This window comes from Lathyrus oleraceus, chromosome 7 (genome assembly GCF_024323335.1).
Source record: "Lathyrus oleraceus cultivar Zhongwan6 chromosome 7, CAAS_Psat_ZW6_1.0, whole genome shotgun sequence".
Lineage (NCBI taxonomy): Eukaryota > Viridiplantae > Streptophyta > Magnoliopsida > Fabales > Fabaceae > Lathyrus > Lathyrus oleraceus.
This window is the reverse complement of record NC_066585.1, coordinates 310,789,431-310,812,011: the sequence shown is the minus strand read 5'-3', so window position 1 is coordinate 310,812,011 and position 22,581 is coordinate 310,789,431. Positions and strand designations below refer to the sequence as shown.

General features: G+C 41.5%; 1 protein-coding gene across 1 annotated transcript in view; it reads right to left on the bottom strand.

The window, feature by feature from the left end:
* Positions 1-7,585: 7,585 nt before the first annotated feature.
* LOC127103579 (protein disulfide-isomerase) overlaps positions 7,586-22,581 on the bottom strand; it is a 33,049-nt gene continuing 18,053 nt past the window's right edge. Inside the window, exon 2 of the mRNA XM_051040826.1 lies at positions 7,586-8,601. Within this exon, the coding sequence (XP_050896783.1) occupies positions 7,586-8,601 (1,016 nt within the window). The remainder of the gene's footprint in view (positions 8,602-22,581) is intronic.

Genomic DNA, 22,581 nt, shown 5'->3' with positions numbered 1-22,581 from the left:
TAGCAATTAAGAGTTATACCCACCCAAGGTCTTTATGGGCATTTCCTATCCTTATGAGGGTAAAACTGTCCTTACTATTGAGAAGTAAGTAGTCTTATCCCTTTGGATGTAAAGGGACATCGTAGGGTCATCGTTTGGTCATTGAAGGCAATATTTGTAAGGATACCTTAGCATTCGAAGGGACGATCATCATTTAACCGTAGGCTACAACGACGGGTCATCAAGGGACAAAAATCATATATTCGCAGGCAACATCCGAGGGACGACGATTTATTTTATAGGGACATGATGATTTAATCAAAGGGTCTTTGCTAAGTGTATCCCCACATTCACGGGACATGACCATAATACCGTAATATCGTGAGGCAACAAAGAGAGGTCCAATATCACATATTCAAAGGCAATATTTTATATTCAATTAGGTAATTAGGATGAATCTCCATAAGGGTATCCCACAAATAAAGTGAAATACCTAGCAAGCTACCTTCTTCGGGAGTATGTGAGCCCTTACAAAATTCCACAAACAGGTTAGAACACCAAATGGGGTGCAATCAAGAGTTGCACCAAAGCAGTAATAGTATCAGGTAAATAAAGCATGGTTATAATAAACAGGTCAGATGAGCAAAGATCAAAACAGAACGAAAAACAGCGACTGTCATGTTCGCTACTGCCTCGCCTAGAGAAGGCTTAGCGAGCACTTGCTACATGTTCGCTTAGCGATGTGCTAGCGAACGGTTGCGGGTTTTGAATTTAACAGCAGTACGGTTTCAGCAAGCTCCAAACCGTACGGCATCCATTACAGCAATTACATGGTGAAACATTCAAGATATCCAGGCATACTTAAGTCCACATGCAAAACCTCAAATATATTTATGAATTCAATTATGATATCACATGTGAATTAGGAACATAAAGCGGTAATAGTAATGCAAACCTGTTTGCAATTGAGTTGCAACCTTGAATTGGCAGAACGCTCTTAGGGTTGATGCCGGATTGAGTTGGGCGGAGGTATCCTTTGTGCAGATGAGTTTCCTTCAGGGTTTCCCTTAAGGTTGCTCTGAATTCTCTTGGTTAGCCTCCAGGGTTTGCTCCGATTGCCTCTGTTAGGGTTTGCTTGCTAGGGTTTTCCTTCCTCTCTATCTGTCCTCCCTTTTCTGACTGAAGTGTTGGTATTTATAATGCTTTTTCGTGACCTAATGGGCTCAGAATGAAGCCCAGAATTTTTTGGTATTCGCAAGCTTCGCTAGGCGAGTGGCATAGCAAAGGGTTCGCTAGGCGAAGGAGTTGCTCGCCTAGCGAGCATGCCAGTTTGGGCCATTTTCTAGATTTGGCCATTTGTGAGCTGGGTCTTTGTTCCTTTAAGGTCAATGCCTTGAGTAATGAGTTGGAGTGCCTTAAAAAATGTCTTGCAAAATTAACGGGAAAAGTTTTGGGGTATGACAGCTGCCCCTGTTCAATATTCTTAAACCGAGAGAGTTAGAATGGTATGTACGCCATTCGTGGTCTGGAGGTGGAAGATTATTGAACACTTAGAATGCCCCAAAAATTTGCACTTGTTAATTAAAAGTTAGTCTTGATGGAGATGGGCTTAAAGATGCCACCCAGGAAGTTTGATGATGAGAGCTTCAGAGTGCGTCGTACATTAGACCATATCTAAAGGCATGGGTGTCATACTGAGTCGTACGTTAGACCGTGCAATGAGTCATCCACTGGGGTGAGCTGGACCTGATGAGATAAGGATCAGAATGGGTCATGCGCTGCTGGGGATAAAGGATCAGAATGGGTCATGCGCTGCTGGGGATAAAGGATCAGAATGGATCATACGCTGGATCGTATCTGAATTGCGGAATGAGCCGTCCGTTAGGCTGTATCTGGAGAGGTAAGGATCAGAACGGATCGTACGCTAGATCGTATCTGAGTAGCAGACTGAGTCGTCCATTAGGCGGGTGACTTCACTGGGAATGAAAGATCAGAATGGATCATACACTAGATCGTATCTGAGTTGCAGAATAAGCCGTCCGTTAGGCTGTTTCTGATGACGAAAGGGGTAGTCATACGCTAGACTACACTTCAGAATGTACCGTACGCTAGGTAGCATCTAAGGGGATGAACATCCAAATGGGTCGTACGCTAGACCGTCTCTGAGCAGCAGGATGAGCCGTCCGTTAGGCTGTTTCTGATGACGAAAGGGGTAGTCATACGCTAGACTACACTTCAGAAAGTACCGTACGCTAGGTAGCATCTGAGGGGATGAACATCCAAATGGGTCGTACGCTAGACCGTCTCTGAGCAGCAGAATGAGCCGTTCGTTAGGCTATTTCTGAATAGTTGAAGAAACCATACGTTAGGCTGAATCAGAATGAGTCGTACGCTAGGCTATATCCAATGATATTTGTATATGTTGTATTTGCAATAAATGTCTGGGATGGGCTTATAGATGCCATCGTTAGGAGGATGTCAGAATGCTTGTCATAATGAACATTCATATGGATTATATCTGAAAGATGCATCTGAATCTCGAATGTAACCGATAAGGGTGTCTGTCTGAATGAACCTTGGTTTTGACTGTATCGGGAGGATAATTAACCTGAAAAAAGAGTTAGCCTCATGCCATGTTATGATGCATGAGATGTTTTACGCTTTTGAAAATAAACGCGAACATTGCATGCATGTATATGATGATGCATGAATGAATTATGCGTCTGAAAATAAATGCGAACATTGCATGCATGTATATGATGTGGAATGATGCATGAATGAATTATGCGTCTGAAAAACTTTGCCAGGGGAAAATAAATCCCCATATTCTGGTTGGAGATATTTGTATCGATGACCCTTTCTTAGCTGTGTATATTTGATTTCTTGTCTGATGGTAGAAATATTCAACAAAACCTGGCTGGGGATGAAAGATAACTAATCTGTCTAGTAATGCCAATTTCTTCTGGGAAATAACTGGTTTTGCTGGGGAATAGAATTAGCAACCGGACTCATTGGAAAGCATGGTTAGACCTTATCCTTGATCCTAAAGTCTTTTAGTAATTGCTATTTCTATTTTATGCATGTATTTTTTGTAAACATCAATCATATTCAAATGCATATATTAATTCGAATTAAATCAATGGACGTTTATGCAAACAAAACAGAGAAGGTAAAACAAAAGCATCTTTTTGGAAATAAAATTGCATTGACTTTGAAAGAAGGCCTATTGTCGCAACCCGAAAAATACACAGGTGCGAAAAAACAACCGGCGAGAAAGAAATGACAGAAGAGTCGCCACCGTGCGTTATTTATCCCAAAAGAGGGAAAGGAAACGCTCGAAGTAAACCTGGAGAAAGGAAAGGAAAAGACAAGGTCTCGCAACCAAATCTTGGGTTCGGGAGTCGATTATGCGAAGGGAAGGTATTAGCACCTCTACGCATCCGTAGTACTCTACGGGATCCACTCTTGTCGTTTCTTGTCTAAAGGGTGTGTGTTATATCTAATGTACTATTTACTAAAAGAAAGGGTCAAAGAAATGACTCGCACGGATGTCGCACCCACTGCATACGTATCTCATCTGAATATGAGAATCAGAGTCTTCGTAGCTTGGCTACCTAAGGGTTAAGGATAAGTGTGCTCGCTAAGACATCGCGTCTTATGCCTACGTATCTCATCGGGAATGAGAATCAGAGCAAGACGTAGTTCAACTAACTACGGGAATAAGGGTCTCGATTGCAACTAGGGCAAGAGAAAGGGAAAGTCTCGATCGCAACGAGGGCGAGAGAAAGGATCGCAACGAGGGCGAAAGCAAACAAGGATTAGTTGTTAGTCGTTAGTCAAACTCGGCAAGACATCGCATCTTGTGCCTACGTATCTCATCTGAACATGAGAATCAGAGTTGCCGTAGTTCGGCTACATAGGGACGCCAAACAAAACACACGCAGGAAACCGACTGCCAATCGCTGGACTTATGTCAGACTCCACACAAACAGGAAAACATGGAAACCGAATGTCAATCGCTGGACTTACATCGGACTCCGAACCAACAAACACACACAGGAAACCAACTGCCAATCGCTGGACTTATGTCAGACTCCTACACACACAAAGGGTTTAACCAGACGCTGAATCGTCAGAAGCAATAACAAAGTTGAACAAACAAGCTAACAGGGAGTCTGGTACTCGAGCCTGCTAGCTGTCAAGCAAACACACACAAAGAAAAGGAAAAGAGTGCCCGGAGAGATCTCGCACGACCTCCTGCCTACGTACCTCATCTGGTATAAGAATCAGGGCGACGTAGTTCCCCTTATAGGGATTGCCATCTGAATATGGACTTACAAAGGAGGACACCAGTTGTGTCAAAGGAGAGTGGGCAATGTGTTCACGTCCTAGCAGTAGGTGTCGCAGCTCGCTGAATCGAGTCTTAGGCAATTACCTCTTTGCAATAGGACGGACTACATGCCACGAGATCGGAGACGCTCGGAAAGGTCTAGAAGTGGGGGAGCTCTGCCCTAGAGTTGTCATGCAATGTGTACTTAAGTGTTAGGATTTACAAATGGGAATATCTACCTAATGTTAGCATGCAAAGAATATGGGAATTCTACCTATGTTATCATACAAAAGGATATGGGAATCCTACCTATGTTATCATACAAAGGGTTCTATCTAATGGGTGCTACCTAATCGGAACAAGAGTTGACGAGTGGAGCAAGGAGAAGTGTTAGGGATAAGGGTAGATGGTGATGCATGAAGCAATCGACTTACAAGGTTGATGGCGATGCATAAAGCAATCGACTTACAAGGTTGATGGCGATGCATAAAGCAATCGACTTACAAAAGGGTGGATGAACACGTGCTGGTTCTGTTAGGTTTTGAGAAAAGTGATTACTCGACGTTGGATCGAGGTTTTGGTCTTGTTTTGAAATGATTATCGGATGTTCATTTTATTTCTTGTATTAACAGATGGATAAAGAATGAAAGAATATTATACATTTCATGGGGGAGGGATACATTTGTTATGAATGGGGATTGTTCATGGCAAACAAACAATAATAATACATGCCTCAAACACCATACAAAGGCCACAGTTAATCAAACAAGTAAGATATAAGCAAGTATATAATCGAATCAAATAATCAAAGAATGAAATAATGAAGCATTAAACAATGTATGAGTGTAAGTGCAAGGGAACCGGCTCATTGTAAGAAAGCCCAAGAGTAAGCTATGTGAGGTCGATGGCGATGCTTAAAAAGCAATCGACTTACAAGGGTGTAAAAAATGGGCTCGATATTAAATCGAGAAAAATATGATTTTTATAGTTTTAAAATGGTTTTAAATTAAATTAAAATACAACAACTTTACATTATTAATAAAATGAACATATGAGTGTAATAAAGGCATAAACATAAAAAGAAACGAAAATGCTAAAAGAAAAAATAATATAGCTAAAAGAAATAAAATGCCAAAACATGCCACACATGAGTATTGAACCCACCCCACTCAAGAATATACACACTACCCTTCTCCACCAGACCACTTATGATCATCTGCTACTGTGATACTATGTTAAATATATAAACCGGGATAAAAAATAAAAAAAGATTAAGAACAATAAAAGAAAATACTAACATATAAACATTTTTATGTTTTTTATCTCTGTTAAAAAAAACAAATTAAATTAAATAAAAAGAAATTAGAAAAAAATTAAAAAAAAAGAAAAGAACGAAATGGAGACGACGAAGCAGGAACTCGTCTTCCTTCCACCTCTCCCCAACCTCACGAACTCACCCTTTCCCAACAATGGCAATCTCACGCACTCGCCCCTCTCGTCCCTCTTATGACATCGCTCATCAACGAAACCCTCTCACGCTCTCAAAACTCAGCGACTCAATCTCTCTCAACTCTCACAATGTTTCATCAACAAGCACATGAGAAGGATAAAAAGAAGGAGAAAAGAAGCTCTTACAAAGTGTCGCGGTGGTGGCGGTGTAGGACGTGCAAACGCTGGCCTCCAGGTAATCAGTCTTGGGATTTTAGGGTTTTCTTTGCTTGAGATTTTTTCCTCCAAATTCCGTTGTTCTCCTCTCTACTGATTTGCCTTTTCTCTTTATATTCTGTGAATTAGGGTTTCAAAAGGGTCCTTGCTATTCAAAAGGAGTAAATCTGCAAAGCACTTTGGATGCTCAGAAATTGGATTGACCTCTTTGATGCTAGGATTGAAAATGGTAATCTGAACCTTCGCTTTCTTCCTTGAACTTTATTTCTATTCCAATTTGGGAATTTTCTGATGTTTTGAATTTTACTGTTGGCTAATTAACCTTATTCTTTTTACTGCAGTGACATTTTTGTGAAAACCCAAGAGCAGTTTCGGTTGAGGTTCAATGGTCTGTTAGATCAATCAATGGTGCTGGTTTGATGTATGGATTGAAGTTTGCTTCATGTTGCAGTCTGCTTCGTTTGGTTTTAACTTGAAATAGTTTGGTATGCTAACATGATGCAACCCAATTGTGGATTCTGCATTGCAGGACACATTGTTACTGATCCCAGGTGCATTTCAAGTTTTGATCTTGAGAGGTTTGGCAACGAGGATACTTCCTGCTAGTTATGACCTTGATTTAATGCCACAATGTTGGCGTATTGCAGGATTGTCCATTGCTAGCAGGACTTGGTTCAGTCTCACAAAATGGATATGATATATTGATGCTTCAACTGTAGCAAGCAATGTGGTTTGGCATGTGGATTGTTTTTGTGATTCTTGGCATGTCATGACATTATTTGGTCCTGTTGGATTATTTCGGCAGGAGTTTCCATGTAGCTCCCATGAGCCATTATCAGTATAAACTACAAGTGTGAGCAATTGGTTATCAACCGGATGTGTGGTTATGGCATGTGTGATGTTTAAGTGTTGTGACATGATTTTGGTTAATTATTTGGCTTGACCCTTCAACTGTATGCTTTTTTTCACTGAACTGTTTTTGGATTGTTGGGCAGGATGCTGGTGTGCTTAGAGCAGGTTTGTTGCAGGTCAGGGCTTGATGTTAGGCTTGGTGCAGTAGGGTGATTGAGGTCTGCAGTTGGCCTTGGGCTGGTATGAAGTTTACTGAGGTTGGTTATACTGGACCATTTATTCAGGAAGGTTTCCATGTAGCTTCCATAAACCATTATCACCATCACAGGCTTAAGGTCAAGTGTAGGTTCAGTGCTGCTGGAAGGTATTGGGCAAGGCAAAGCAAGTTGTAACATGAATTGCTTGCAGCAGCATGGCTGGCATATGGTTTCCCTTGGCTAGGTCAAGCGTTTTCAAGGTTTGATGTGTTGTATTCTCGACTTGTGTTCAACACCATGTGTGCAGTATGGCTCAGGGTTCATTGGCTCATGTACAAGTGGGAACCAGACCCTAATTTGGTTGTGGTATGGTCATGATTCATACCTGGTTTAAGCCATATGCCTTGTTTCATGTCTGCATAAGTTCATCATTATTTTAGCTTTGTGCATTACAACATTGTCTTGACTTTGGTATGATTTAGAACTCTTGACCATCTTCTTACATTTCATGCCTTGCCTAGTTCTATCAAGCCTTCATTCATGTGCTGACTTCATTTTGTTATTATTTCTCACCATTAGTAGGTTGTGGCTTCAAGGAGGGTGGTGGTTGAACCATGGTAGTGAGTTGGTCTGTCTGCTGAGCAGGAGCTTTTGGTTGTTCAACTTCTTGCTGAGCAGCACCAGTTGTGTCCTTGTTCTTTTGAATGAATTCGATGATGTCTTCCTTTGTCCTACCACCGTCGTATTGTGATATCTTTCCACTTGCTGACCTGAAGTACAAAGTAGGATAATCTTGAACCTCAAAGGTATCGCTTGGGATATCGTTGGCAGTTGCATCCAGTTTTGCAATAACGACATCAGGATCACTTTGAAATGAGACGGCAACTTCGTCCAAGATTGGAGCCAATGACTTGCAGTGACCACACCAAGGGGCATAAAACTCGAGCAAAACATTCTTCCCAGAGTTGAAAACTATTTCTTGAAGAGTTTCCCCAACCACCACTTTAACAGGTTCGTTGTTAGTCGCAGGAATAGGTTCAGACTTGACAAATGGAGCAACATCTCCATCCTTGTATGCCTTCAACCAAGTTGCAAGGTGATCTGGTTCCAAATTGGGCTTGAAAAATTTCTTGCCGTCAGTATGCCGAATGATAATTAGAGGTACTTGGTCTTCCTTAAGTCCAAAATACTGGAAGGCACCTTGGTTGGACTCAACATCTCCGATAAGAAAGCTAATTCCCTGTTGTTTGTATTGCTCAGCAATTTCACGGTATTTTGCCTTAAAAGCTTCAGTACTTGCAGAAGTGAAGTTGGCGAACAACATTGCCTTTGCCTTGGGAGAGTTAAAGTATTTGACAACAAAAGGGTGATCGCTTGGTTCATTGTTGAAGATAGTCACAAGGGGGATACTGGATTCTTCAACGAATTTCAATAGAGCTTCAACATTGAAATCCTTGGAGTCAACAAAGAGCTCGTCAAATGGCTTAAATAACCTAACTACAGGGCCGGACACAGATGAATCTCCCCTTGGGAGGTATTTGGCATCCAAGGTTTGGTGTATTGTATTCTTGGTACGAGCTGTGAGTGATAAGCAAAGTATTATGTTGGATTGTTAGAGAACTCTTTGGACCTGGTTTGGGAAAGACCAAGGCTAATGATCGTTGATTCAAAGATGTTCAAATAGCATGGTGTGCACAAAGTCACTTACTTGCAAATGAAGTAATCAAGAAAATCATCAACAAACATGAAGATTGGATGACACAATGAAACAAAGGGCCAGGCCAAGTTTGGATAGTCAAGAGCAAGTGAGGGTTGACTTTGGTCAAAGTTGACCAAAAAGTCAACCGTTGACCAAAGTCAACAATTGGTCAAAAATGCATTTTTTTTGTATCTTCTTTGTAAATGGAAAATGAATTATTGGTTAGGATGAAATTTAGGTTTAATGAATTTGGGTTGACTTTGGTCAAAGTTGACCAAAAAGTCAACTGTTGACCAAAGTCAACAGTTGGTCAAAAATGCCAAATTTTGTATTTTCTTGTATTGACTCACGTGTAATGGTTTAGAATGACATGAAATAGATTGAAATGGATTAACAAATGGTTTGAAGTTGGTTTCCAAATTGTTTTGTTTATGACTTGAGTGCTTGACTTTTGAAAAATAACTTGACTGATAATGCACATGAACAAGGCCATGAAATGAGACCATAAGGTCAGGGTTTTGACATAGTATCCATGAACCAATAACTTGACTGGCAAGTGGCTAGAAACACAAGAAACTTGGTTGTTCAGATGACCCAGACCATAGATGTATCCACAATCACAACACCATGACTTTGGATCAAAACCAATCCTCATATAAAACCAAAATAAGGTTAGGCCAAGCATGCCAAACAAACATAAAAATTTTAGGACCAAAATCGGGGTATGACACCTATAAACAGGAAATTTGTGTACAAGGAGACAGAAATCCTAGTAAGAGGAGATTGTCAAGAAAACAAAGAAAAAGCTATGAAGAAAAGTCCTATTGATTTTAATTCCACGACTGTCATTATGTCTTCAAGCCTCTCATCTCCTGCTGTCGGATAGAAGTGATTGGCTTGTTCAGTCCCTTTGACTTGGGTGAAGCTGACCGAGAACGGGACATAGTCATACGCTTTAATCCCTAATTTTTGCCTGGACCGCCTTTTCAGGTTTTCAGTCCACCAGGATACCCTTTTTTGCCCAAGCCGCCTTTTCAGGTTTTCAACTTGCCGAGTGTACATTTTCATATGTTTATCCCTAATTTTTGCTCGAACCTTTTTGGTTCGCCGGGATGCCCTTATTTTTGCCTAGATACGTCGACCTAGCGGGTCTCTTTTATGCGTAGTATTTTTTACTATGTCTGCGTTCACGGGATGTAGGAAGTCTTCGCCATCCATTGTAGCAAGTATCATGGCTCCACCAGAGAATACCTTCTTAACTACAAATGGCCCTTCGTATGTGGGGGTCCATTTGCCTCTGGGATCACCTTGTGGTAGAATGATACGCTTGATCACCAAGTCGCCAATTTGATACACCTGTCTCTTGACCCTTTTGTTAAATGCCTGGGTCATGCGCTTCTGATATATCTGCCCATGACAAACAGCCGCGAGTCTCTTTTCATCAATCAAATTTATCTGATCGAGTCGAGTCTGAATCCATTCATCCTCATCTAAACCTGCCTCTTTCATGATTCTTAGAGAGGGAATCTGAACCTCCACCGGTAAGACGGCTTCCATTCCGTAGACCAAAGAGAAAGGAGTTGCCCCCTGTCGAAGTGCGCACTGAAGTGCGATAACCATGAAGAGCAAAGGGTAACATCTCATGCCAGTCTTTGTATGTTACTGTCATCTTTTGTATGATCTTCTTAATATTCTTATTAGCAACCTCTACGGCGCCATTCATCTTTGGCCGGTACGGAGAAGAGTTATGGTGTTTTATTTTGAACTGCGTGCAGAGTTCAGTAATCATCTTGTTGTTCAAATTGGAGAGAGCAGGTTTTCCAAACGTATATTTGATAAGATCCATCTTAGAAATCAATAAAGTGGTATGATTCAACATATATTGTCTTAGTCGGCGAGCAGCCCAAGCCAAAGCATAGTAAGCTTTCTCGAGCTGTGAGTATCTTGTTTCACAGTCGGTACCTTTTGCTAAGGTAGTATATTGCATGCTCTTTTCGACCAGACTCGTCATGTTGCCCCAACACACACCCTATTGAATTTTCTAACACGGTCAAATACATGATTAGAGGTCTTCCTTCAACTGGTGGCATCAGATTTATAGGTTCTTGGAGATACTTCTTGATTTTTTCAAAAGCTTCTTGACATTCATCATTCCATATCATCTCTTGATTTTTCCAGCGAAAACCTCTACATAGTCACGTAACATCCGACTCAATCTTTCTTTGACACTGTTTTCCAAGCCTGCTCCTATTTTGACTTCTTTCTTGTCTACTTCAGTACCAAGATTTACAACCTCAATTGATTCCTCACGCGACTGTATAGTCTTTTCTTCTTGTAGTAACAGTCTGGCAAGTTCTCCAGGGACTTCACAATCTTCCTCACCTCCATCCTCGGCTTGGTAGATCGGATTTTCAAAGTCATAATGAACAGTAGCAGAATTATTATCCACAGGATCCAAAATGGATATGGATCAGCAAATTGTTACGTGAGTGTGTGCAAGAAAACATAGCTTATTTGAAAGATGACAGGAAAGATAAAGAGCGCAATATTTGAATGCAAAAAGGTCCATTGATTTATTGAATGTGAATATGCTTATGAAAATGACAAAGCCTTTAACAAAATTTAATACATTAAAATAAGCAATAACAATTACTCCTGACTAAAGGAAATCAGGATAGTGTCTTCAGCCTTCCAATTATTGAGTCCGTCACCAATTGTTGGGAAAATCCAGCTATCCAAGTCACAATCGTTATCAGCGTCTTCTACAGCATTGACAGTCTTGTCATGATTAGGCAGAGGAGCAGTGATGACCTTAGGAGTCTCCGGAGGATCAGAGGTAGTCGCCTGTATCTTTCCACTTCGAATGTCGCGTTCAACATGCTCACCTGTTAATATAATTTCAATGAAACCCGATGAGGAACTTCTCAATAGATGGCTGTAGAATGGGCCGGTCAGTGTGCTCATGAACATGTCCACTAATTCTCGATCAGTCAAGGGGGGTTTGAATCTGCCAGCCAAGTCTCTCCATTTTTGAGCATATTCTTTAAAGCTTTCTTTAGATCCCATAGTCATATTCTGCAACTGTAGCCGAGTAGGCGCTAATTCAGAATTATACTGGTAATGCTTGTAGAAAGCTGTCGCTAAATCAGTCCAGGTGCGGATGTCAGAGCTCTCGAGCTGATAGTACCATTCTAACTGTGTGCCAGACAGACTCTCTTGGAAGAAATGGATCCATAGTTTCCTATCAGTGGTATACGGCTGAATCTTTCTCACGTAAGCTCTCAGATGCATCTGAGGACAAGATGCCCCATCATACTTAGTGAAAGCGGGGACCTTGAATTTGCGGGGAATGACCACATCAGAGACTAGACCCAAGCTTTCGAAGTCCAGACCGGGCGCCTTCTGACCTTCCATAACTAGCATACACTCTTCCAGCAACTTGTACTTATCATCTCTTGGAGAGTACTGTTCATTCTCATAATCGTCATCTTCATCCTCCTGGCTGAAAGGATCAGCATTCTCATCTTCTGAATCTGTCCCCTCTTCTGGATCCTTCGGAATTCTAATCTTGACTCCTGCAGCCTGTCCTTTAAGCCTTCTTCCCGGGTTAATGTAACTCACAGCTTTCTTGTCTTTCTTCTTCTCGAGCAATAGAGCCTTCAGTTCCTCCTGCCCCTTGGATAAGTTCAAGATCATCTCCTGGAATTGAGCATTCTGAGCCTGGAGATCTTTGACAGTTTGTTCGAGGTCCATTTTTCTGTTTGCAGGAAAACCGTGAGAACATTGATCCCTTTAGAGTACCTGTTATGCAATGTTATGTTATGCTATGCAATGTATGAAATGTTTCCAATGTTTAAAGTCCTTGAAATGGTTAGTACAATGCCACGATGTCATGATGTCATGATGTTATGATGTTATGATGTTATGATGTTAAGTAAATAACAAGCACAAACAAGTCACACAACAATCATTCTTGAGTTTTAAGGCTTGCATGAGTTCCATAGGTAAGTACCCTCCCCACTGAAGTTTGGTTGGTTCAACCTGTCCTAGAATAGTAACCGGGTTCTAACAGGATCTCCAATCATTGACCTTCCTTTAAGTCCACTTCAGTGCAACACCAAGTGGTTGACCGAAGCTTCCCTAAAGTCCAATCTCAAGGAGTGTAGCATCGAGTCTCAACCAACCCCAGTCGGAACCGAAGTCAGTTATCTCACTACTTTCTAATGGCTAGGATGAGTCAATTAGGGTTCTAAAGGTCTGGTTAATGCTTTTGATGACACCACGCAGACGCCAAATTTCTCCTCAAGTAAACATGAGGAACATCAGGACATCCAAAGTGGCACATTAACCGTAGGCATCATTTTAACCATTCTAGTATACGCCGGATAGTCGCGATGATCTCTTGCTACTTACCTAAGGTACACTAGATCTGGGTGTAGGATCTTTAACTCAAGCATAAAATACCCAAGCAATCCCTTAAAAGTAAACCAGACAACTCAAATAAGTGATCTTTTTTTTTTATAAGGCAACCTCTCTTTGTTGTCCCCAGCAGAGTCGCCAGTTTTGTCTTACGGTGAACTGACTTTATGTGTTTTTGCTTTGGAAAGCAAATGTCGCGGATAGCAAGAGTCGCCATCGACTTTTCTTTTATCCCACAAGGAAAGGTGGAAAAGAACAGGAAAGACCTTAATTAGATTTTGGGTTCGGGAGGTACATTATACAAAGGGAAGGTGTTAGCACCCTTTGTATCCATGATTATCCATGGGCTCTTAATTGCTTGATCACTTATGTTATTTTCCTTGTCTGAAAAAGTGTTTGTGAATTGCTTAGAAAATGTTTTGAAAAAAAGAGTTTAACTTTGTAATGATTCTTGTACGAATGTATACAAAGTATTTATCTCGTTTGATTTTGAAAGTTGTTCAGAAAAATATAACTTGGCAATGATTCTAGTATGAATGTATACCAAGTGGTGATTTTCTAGTAGATGTTTTGCAAAGTGTGATGTATGAAAAAACGTTTTAGGTTGTGAGTTAGCAATTAAGAGTTATACCCACCCAAGGTCTTTATGGGCATTTCCTATCCTTATGAGGGTAAAATTGTCCTTACTATTGAGAAGTAAGTAGTCTTATCCCTTTGGATGTAAAGGGACATCGTAGGGTCATCGTTTGGTCATTGAAGGCAACATTTGTAAGGATACCTTAGCATTCGAAGGGACAATCATCATTTAACCGTAGGCTACAACGACGGGTCATCGAGGGACAAAAATCATATATTCGCAGGCAACATCCGAGGGACGACGATTTATTTTATAGGGACATGATGATTTAATCGAAGGGTCTTTGCTAAGTGTATCCCCACATTCGCGGGACATGACCATAATACCGTAATATCGTGAGGCAACAAAGAGAGGTCCAAGATCACATATTCAAAGGCAATATTTTATAATCAATTAGGTAATTAGGATGAATCTCCATAAGGGTATCCCACAAATAAAGTGGAATACCTAGCAAGCTACCTTCTTCGGGAGTATGTGAGCCCTTACAAAATTCCGCAAACAGGTCAGAACACCAAATGGGGTGCAATCAAGAGTTGCACCAAAGCAGTAATAGTATCAGGTAAACAAAGCATGGTTATTGTAACACCTCAAAATTTGCCCTCCTCTTCTTTAAAAAAAAAAAAAAAAAAAAAAATTTGCAGGCTATGAGCCGACCTATGGTCGACCATAAGGGTCAGCGCGTAGCAGGCTATGAGCCGACCTATGGTCGACCGCTCGCGCGAAAACTCAGTTTTCTGAGTATTTTCCACTGTGTGAAGCTGTTTTTTGGTTGTTAAGTTAGTTATTTTCCAAATTTTGTTCACACACCTTATTTTCACTTAATCACAATAAACCAATTGCTAATTGCACTTTCAGTATGATTAGTACAACATATAAATACCATAATCATAACTGTTTTCTGTTAATCACAAAATCACAATTTCAGATCTAACAAACTTTCCCTCCAAATTCTCTCAATTTCCTTCAAGCTTTTTCCAACATTTTTCATCATTTCTCATTGAATTCTTCATCAATTGTGCTCATTCTTGCTGGATCTATCCTCTACAAGTGTTGGTGAAGGACTGTTTCAACAAAATCGTGGCCAAAGAGTGAATAATTTGGACTGTTGAAAGCTCACACATCCATGGCATTTTCATAATTCTTGGATCTGAAGCATGCTGGAGCTAAACTACTTGTTGCAATCACCTTCCTAAGCATCGAGCCTCATCTGTTTTCAACTCTTGGACGTGAAAACGCGTGGATTCAATAGCTGCCATTACCACAAGGTTAGAACTCGATCTCAATAATTCTCAAAATCATGATATGGCTTGTGTAGATCTAAGTTTGTAGAGTACGTTGCAACTTGTGGTTTTGATTTTCATGCTGAATTGAATGAGATATTTGGATTTGAACCTTTGAATGTGAAACTTATTTCGCTCGATCTGTGAAGCATGGTTAGAGTTAGGTCGAATGCTTGCCATATTCGTGATGTACATTGAATGACGATTCCATTGATATATCGTTTGCTCATTTTGGTTGAGATTTGGTCATATTGATTTTTCTGGAATTTCTGTTGTTGTTCTTGATCAAGAACGCGCTTCAGCGTGTGTTTGATCCGCGCTTGCCTGGCCTCGTTTGAAATTCGTGTTTCCCGCTAGCAATAGGCCAATCACAGGACGCCAGCGTATTAATGAGAACGCTGCGTTTTGGCTTCGCTGTGCAGAATTACAATTTTTCCATTTTCAATATTAATTTCACATTATTTCATTTCTTTTTTCATTTTTCATTTCATTTTGATTCATGATCTTTAAAAACTCATAAGTGATTCATTTTTTGTCCAAATTTGATGAGACTTTTTGCATTATTCTCCTTGTGATGTGTAGTTTCTTATGGTGATTTTTATTATTTTTGTGCACGTGTGAAAAAATAAATTGCCTAGGGTTTGATTGAATGTGTCCAATTTGTGTATACCATGCCATTTTTGCTTGTAAAATGATGATGCTTCCATAGAAATGCTTGAAATTTTTTGTGCATGTTCTTGACTCTTTTCTGGTGATTTTGATATGTGGTTTGCAATTTTTGGATCCCTGGTTAATGAGATATGATTTTTTGAATAGAGGTGTGACAATTTGTGTCACACCATTCACCATGCTTGGTGAATTTCATGATTTTATTTTCCATGCTTGTGGACATTGGATTGAGCTAAATTTTTGCATGATTGAGCATATGGATGTTGAGAATACAGGTGAATTTTTCTGGATTTATTGATGGCATTTCCTATTTGATTAGGAATTTTCTCCCCTGTTTGGTCATTTGTTGATTTTTTGTGACACATGTTTGTATTTGCTTTGTGAAATTCTGGTCATTAATTGGATGAGTGTGAAATTTGACATGTGACTTCTAGACACATTATAGGTCATCTTGGTTTTGATCCCATTCATTTATCATGTTTTGTCACTGTTTTATGATTGGTGGAAGTTGATGCTTGTTTTGATACCTTGTGCTGGTTTGCTTGAACTTGTCTGGACTTTATGATTTTCATTGACCTACTTCCCTTTATCCAAATGAGCTGAAATTTGATATGCTATTCATTCAATTTGTTCTGTTTAGACTTGAATTTTTGTGGAATTTATTGAAATGTTTTGATAATGATTTGATGGTGATCATTCTGTTTGGTCCTTTGAGGTTGCAAATTGCATGTTTTGTGTCTTTTCTTTCATGAAATGATGATGATGAATGATATGAGCATGGGACCAATGGGATTTGTTTCTAATTTGTTTGATTGTGATTTTGATTAATTTTCACTTGCTGTTTTGGATATTTCATCTCCTTTTGACCCTAGGCTTGTCCTAGTGGTCTTGTTTCTCACTTTTGAATTGTGTTTCAGGTTGAGATGCAAATGCGTTAAGGAGAAAAATGCAAGTTGATTAAATTGAGTTTGGTTGCTTGTTGTAAACTAACTTGTGTGTTTTGTAGGATGCTTGGCTCACTTGAGTTGATTGTGCTTTGCACATTGCATTGTTTGATTACATTGACTGTTGATTCTTAACTTGTCTGTTTTGACTGTGTGATTGGTATACTGACTGTACTTGATTGATTTCAGGTACCATAGTCGCTTTAGTTCTTTAAGAACTTGCTGTACTGCTGCTTGGTTGTATAAACCAGTTGAGGTAGACTCTCTTGTCTCCATGTAGTCTGGAAGACCTGGCTTGTTATTTAGCCAGGCAACTGTCTGAAGTCCTCCTTAAGAGGCGATGTTTGTGATTGTTTATTTTTGTCCCCAAGCAGGTAAAGACCTTGATTAAGGCAATTGGCGGATAAAAGAGATATGCAATCTATCTCCCGCTATTCCGTTGAGTCGTCCCTCTGCTCACACCACTGTGTTGATGCATTGGGACATTAACCCAAGATCTTGTACAGTTGTACAGTTGAGTCAGAGTCATGAGTGTAGAAGGGTTCCCACTTTCTGAACCCACGCTCCTTTGTCTGAAGCTCTCCCTGGTCAGGGATAAGAGCTGTGAAGTCTTATCTTCACTTACCTTTCATCAGCTTCACCCTGACTCTCAATGTCAGGGTTAAGAGCTAACACCACCCTGATACAGTTGACTTGCTTTGGCGGTCTAACCCTTGTTTTGAGCCCACTTTGACTGGATATAGTGTGTGCTATTTGAAATGTTTGCCCTGTTTTATTTATGCTTGCATGCTTGCTTTGCCTGGATAGGATTAGCTTGCTGTGGTGCAAGTAGATAGTGAACCTTAACATAGGGCAATGATGCATGATAACATCTAGGCTCGAGTCCAGCTCCCTAGTAGTGTGTCTCCCTTTGTTTCTGGTTAGGAGATAGTTTCTCCCCTGTTTAGGGGAACTACGTCGCCCTGATCCTCATACCAGATGAGGTACGTAGGCAGGAGACCGTGCGAGGTCTCTCCGGGCACCCTTTTTTCTTTTTTTGTGTGTGTTTGTTTGACAGTTGCTAGGCTCGAGTTCCCGACTCCTTAGTAACTTGTTGTTTGTTTGTTTTTGAGCGTGTGCTTGACAGTTATAGGCTCGAGTTCCCGACTCCCTATTAACTTGTTTGGTTGTTGTGTGCTTGGAAGCTGATATAAGTCCAGTGATTGGCATTCGGGTTCCAGTGTGGGTTTGTTTGGTTCAGGCGTTGATATAAGTCCAGTGATTGGCATTCGGGTCCCATGTTTGCCATTTTTGTGTGGAGTCTGACATAAGTCCAGTGATTGGCAGTCGGTTTCCTGTGTGCGTTTTGTTTGGTTTGGCGTGCGTGAGCCGAACTACGGTAGCTCTGATTCTCAATCCAGATGAGATACGTAGGCATAGGATGCGATATCCTATCGAGCACGTCCCCCTTTTGTCCCGAACTACGTTGACTCTGATGTTTGTGTCTGACAAACTACGTAGGACCAGGATGCGATATCCTGTCGAGTTACCTTCCTCCGTCTTCCACCTGTTTTGTTAGTATGTGTGCATGTGTGTATTCTTTGAGCAGTTTCTTTTAGCAACCTTATTCTATTTCTTTGAGTGTGGATCCCGTCGAGTACGACAGACGTGAGGGGTGCTAATACCTTCCCCTTGCGTAACCGACTCCCGATCCCATTCTCTTTGGTCGCGAGACCATGTCTTTCCCAGGTTTACTCTGAGCGTTTCCTTTCCCTCTTTTGGGATAAATAACGCACGGTGGCGGCTCTGTGTTGTTTTGTTTTAGTCCACCGGTTATTTTTCGCGGATGCGACAGCTGGCGACTCTGCTGGGGATTTACAGATGTTGACCTGTGCTGGTCCATCTTCCCTAAGCGAGTCTCTCCTAGCGTTTTAGGATAGGGTTTAGGTTGCTTGTGCCGCTTTATTTATTGCATTTATTATTCTGATTGTGTATATATTTGCATAAATATTTGCATGCATCATACTATCATGTTGCCGTCTTCTGTGCAGGTGGTTCTTCTGTTTTGGGGTGGGTGTTCTGAGTGGGGCTAAAACCCAGGCCCGAGTATACACCTAGGATTAGTGTGGTCTCATGTTCCTCATTTGCTTTATCAGCATATTGTTGTAACGTGACATACCACAAGCCGGACGAGGTTCATCTGAGAGCTCTTCCTTTGTGGAGTAGTCCACTTTGGTTGGGTTACCTCTTTTGAACTATTGACTTCGGTGACCGATCTTTCCCGGATCTTTGGTTTAGACGATCTTAAGGGAGCTACAATGGCACACCCGAAAGGCAAACCCATTGAGTATCTTTGCCCGATTGTCGAGACTATTATCCGCCTTAGGATGACCTGATTAGAATTTACCTGTGAGGGGAGGGTGATTCTTACAGATGCATGATCAGATGGTGGTTTTGATGGTGACTATTGGTTCCGTTGATCAGAGTCCTATTTATAAGTCGGATTTATGGCCATTTATCTCTGAGACGCCGGAGTGCTGTCTGAGTTATTTATCAGTGGGGATCCATTTATTTCAGGATTCCCCGGGCCGATTCAGAGGATTGTGGTTATCAGATCAGTGAATCTCTGGTGATGATGGTGATGTATCTTTCAGTTCCGTTTATTTCGGAACCCCGAGTCGGATTTATGGTTAATCAATACCTCAGATGGTTGTGATCAGTTCAGAGATCAGGCTTCAGTGCAGCAGATGTTCAGATGACTTGGAGGATGGCACAGTGCATTGCATTCACGCATCAGCATCATCCACATTTTGCATTTATCGGCATCTAACTCACGTCTATCCATACTCAGGGTACATTCTCGGTTGAGATTCTGGTTGAGAGACATCCTGATGTCAGAATGTTATTGTCGAAATATTATCTGTCTCAATGAGACCAGGATCAAAAGGCAGAAGCTTCCTGGTATGGATAGACGTTGCATTCATGCATATTAACCTGTTTGCTGTTTTGCAGGAATCATTGCTCGTGCTCGTAGAGCTGTACCTTTGCACTCAACCCGTCCTCACAGATACTTCACCAGACGCAATACTCCTAGACTGATGGATCTCCCAAATACCGATATTCTCGAGCTGAAGGATAAGATGAGCGAACTGATCAACATCATGCAAGGGTTTGCAGTTGGTCAGAAAGCTCTGGCGGATAAAGTTGAGAAGCTCGAGCGGGCTTCAGCTGCCAACAGCGGTGTTAACCTGGATGGTGTCTCCAACCAGGGGTTGGGTGGTTCCAGAGATGGTGGAAAAAGAACGACCGTGGGTATAGTGAACGATGCCGGTGGTTTTGGTGCTGCCACTGGTGGTCAACCTGTTCAAATGGGCAACAATATGAAAGATAGTCTTTTCCCACCATTCTTTGGGGTTGATGACGACAGAGAGGAGGACCGAGAAGCTGATCAGTTTTCCATGCACAACGAACCGTTTGGCCCGTATGGTGCCCAACCACAGAACAAGGAGATCCAACTACTGGCAGAAAAGATCAGAGCTCTTGAAAGCTATGCCACTCCTGGGGTTGTCAACATGTCAAATATGGGGCTAGTCGAGGGGGTTGTGATCCCACAGAAGTTTAAAGCGCCCTCATTTGACAAATATAATGGAAGTTCCTGCCCAGAAACTCACCTTCAAGCCTTTGTCCGTAAGATTTCTGCCTACACAACAGATCAGAAGCTCTGGATGTACTTCTTCCAAGACAATCTGTCTGGAGGATCCTTGGAGTGGTACACCAAGCTGAAGTCTTCTGATATCAAGAGCTGGCAGGATCTTGGGGATGCCTTCTTTAAACAGTATCAGTTCAACGCTGATATGGCTCCGAGTCGTACCCAGCTGCAGGGTATGTCTCAGAAGAATAATGAGGGGTTTAAAGAATATGCTCAGAGGTGGAGGTAGTTGGCTGCCAGAGTGCAACCTCCACTGGTGGACAGAGAGATGTTTGATCTCTTCATGAGTACCCTGCAGGGGGCATTTGCTGAAAGAATGGTGGGTTGTCCCGTCACTAACTTTGCTGACATTGTGGTGGCTGGGGAGAGAATTGAAAGTTGGCTAAGAATGGGGAAGATCCAGGGTGGTAATGCTTCGTCATCAGGATCGAAGAAGCCCTTCGGAAATGGCCAAAGGAAGAATGAGGGAGAATCAAGTGCTGTGTATGCCCAAAGGGGACACGGTAGGGATCGTTACTACCAGCACACTGCTGCGGTAACCACCCCTGCTGGTAATCAGTCAGTACGACAGCAACGTTAGCCACCTCAACAGAGAGCCGGGTACCAAGTGAGAGGAAAAGGGATTGATCGCCATTTTGACAGGCCACCCGTGACATATGCTGTTCTGTTTAAGAAATTGATGGATCTTGGGTTGGTTCAGCCAAGGACGATGGTTCCTTTAAGATCAGATCAAAGGCCTCCTAATTATGATGAGAATGCCCAGTGTGAATTCCATTCGGGTACACCGGGGCATAACATTGAGGGCTGCAGAGCATTCAAGCATGTTGTCCAGGATTTGGTAGACTCTAAGGCCATTAATTTTGCACCATCTCCGAATGTTAATGTCAATCCTATGCCGGCGCATGGTCAGGCGATGGTAAGTGCAATTGCTGAAGATTCGGATTACGCCGTCGCAGTAGGTGAAGAGACTGACAGTGACTGCGAATTTGAGGGTTGGATAAAACCGTGCGTACCAGGGATGGAGATCCAGAACTGGAGGGCCTAAAAAGATCATCACTGTCACTCTGCTCGAAGAGTAATGATTTCTGTTTTGCAGTTTTATTTGCATGAAAGCCATACGTTTTGCCCGAAACGTATTGGTCCATTGTAAGGGCCACCTCATGTTTCATTTTGCAACATTTCGCATCATAAATAAATGGATGTTCTTCAATTAAAAGCGGTGTTCCCTGTTTTTCATTTATTTTTGCAGTTTAAAAATAAAAACAAATAAAAATGGCAATGTTTGTTTTCATTTTTTCTTTTTTGATTTGTCTTGTTCCGGCTTCGAAAAATAATTCTCCGGATCTCATTGATAACGATTTGGTTACACCTCATATGACTTCGACAATCCGATCTATCATGCCGAAGAAGAAGGCGAAGAAGATTGTGATCTGCTGGAATTAGCCAGGTTGTCAAAACAAGAGGAGAAGGTGATTCAGCCGCGTGAAGAGCGAGTTGAGCTTGTTAACCGGTATATCGCCGAGGTCAGAAAGGAAGTGAAAATTGGGGGCCGCTTCAGAGGCGAGTCGAGAGCATAATGGTAGCCTTGTTGAAAGAGAATGTGGATACCTTCGCCTGGGCGTGTCAGGATATGCCAGGGTCGAATACTGATGTTGTTGTGCACAAGCTACCATTAAGAGAAGATTGTCCTCTAGAGAAGCAGAACGCCGATGCCACGTATCAGAGTGACTTTGTTTCATGATATGATTCATCATGGAATCAAATGCTATGTTGATGACATGATAGCAAAGTCCCCAAACAGAAGAGGGGCATCTGGCAAATCTGGCCAAGTTGGTCGACCGGTTGAGACAATTCAAACGGAGGTTGAATTCAGATAAGTGCACTATCAGAGTGCGGTCCGGTAAGCTGCTGGGGTTCATTGGAAAAGAGGAATCGAGATCGATCCTGCTAAAAAAAAACAAAAGAATAATATAGAAGAAAAAAAATGCCTGAACCGAAAGCAGAAGAGGTTCGTGGTCTATTAGGTAGATTGAACTACATGTCATGGTTCATATCTCATCTAACAGCCACGTGCGAACCCATATTCAAGCTGTAAAGAAAAGATCAAACGGTCAGGTGAAATAATGATTGCCAAGGGGCATTGAAAAATAAAAGAATATTTGCAGGAGCCTCCGATTCTGACGCCTCCTATGGAGAGAGACTGTTAATCTGGTACTTGACAG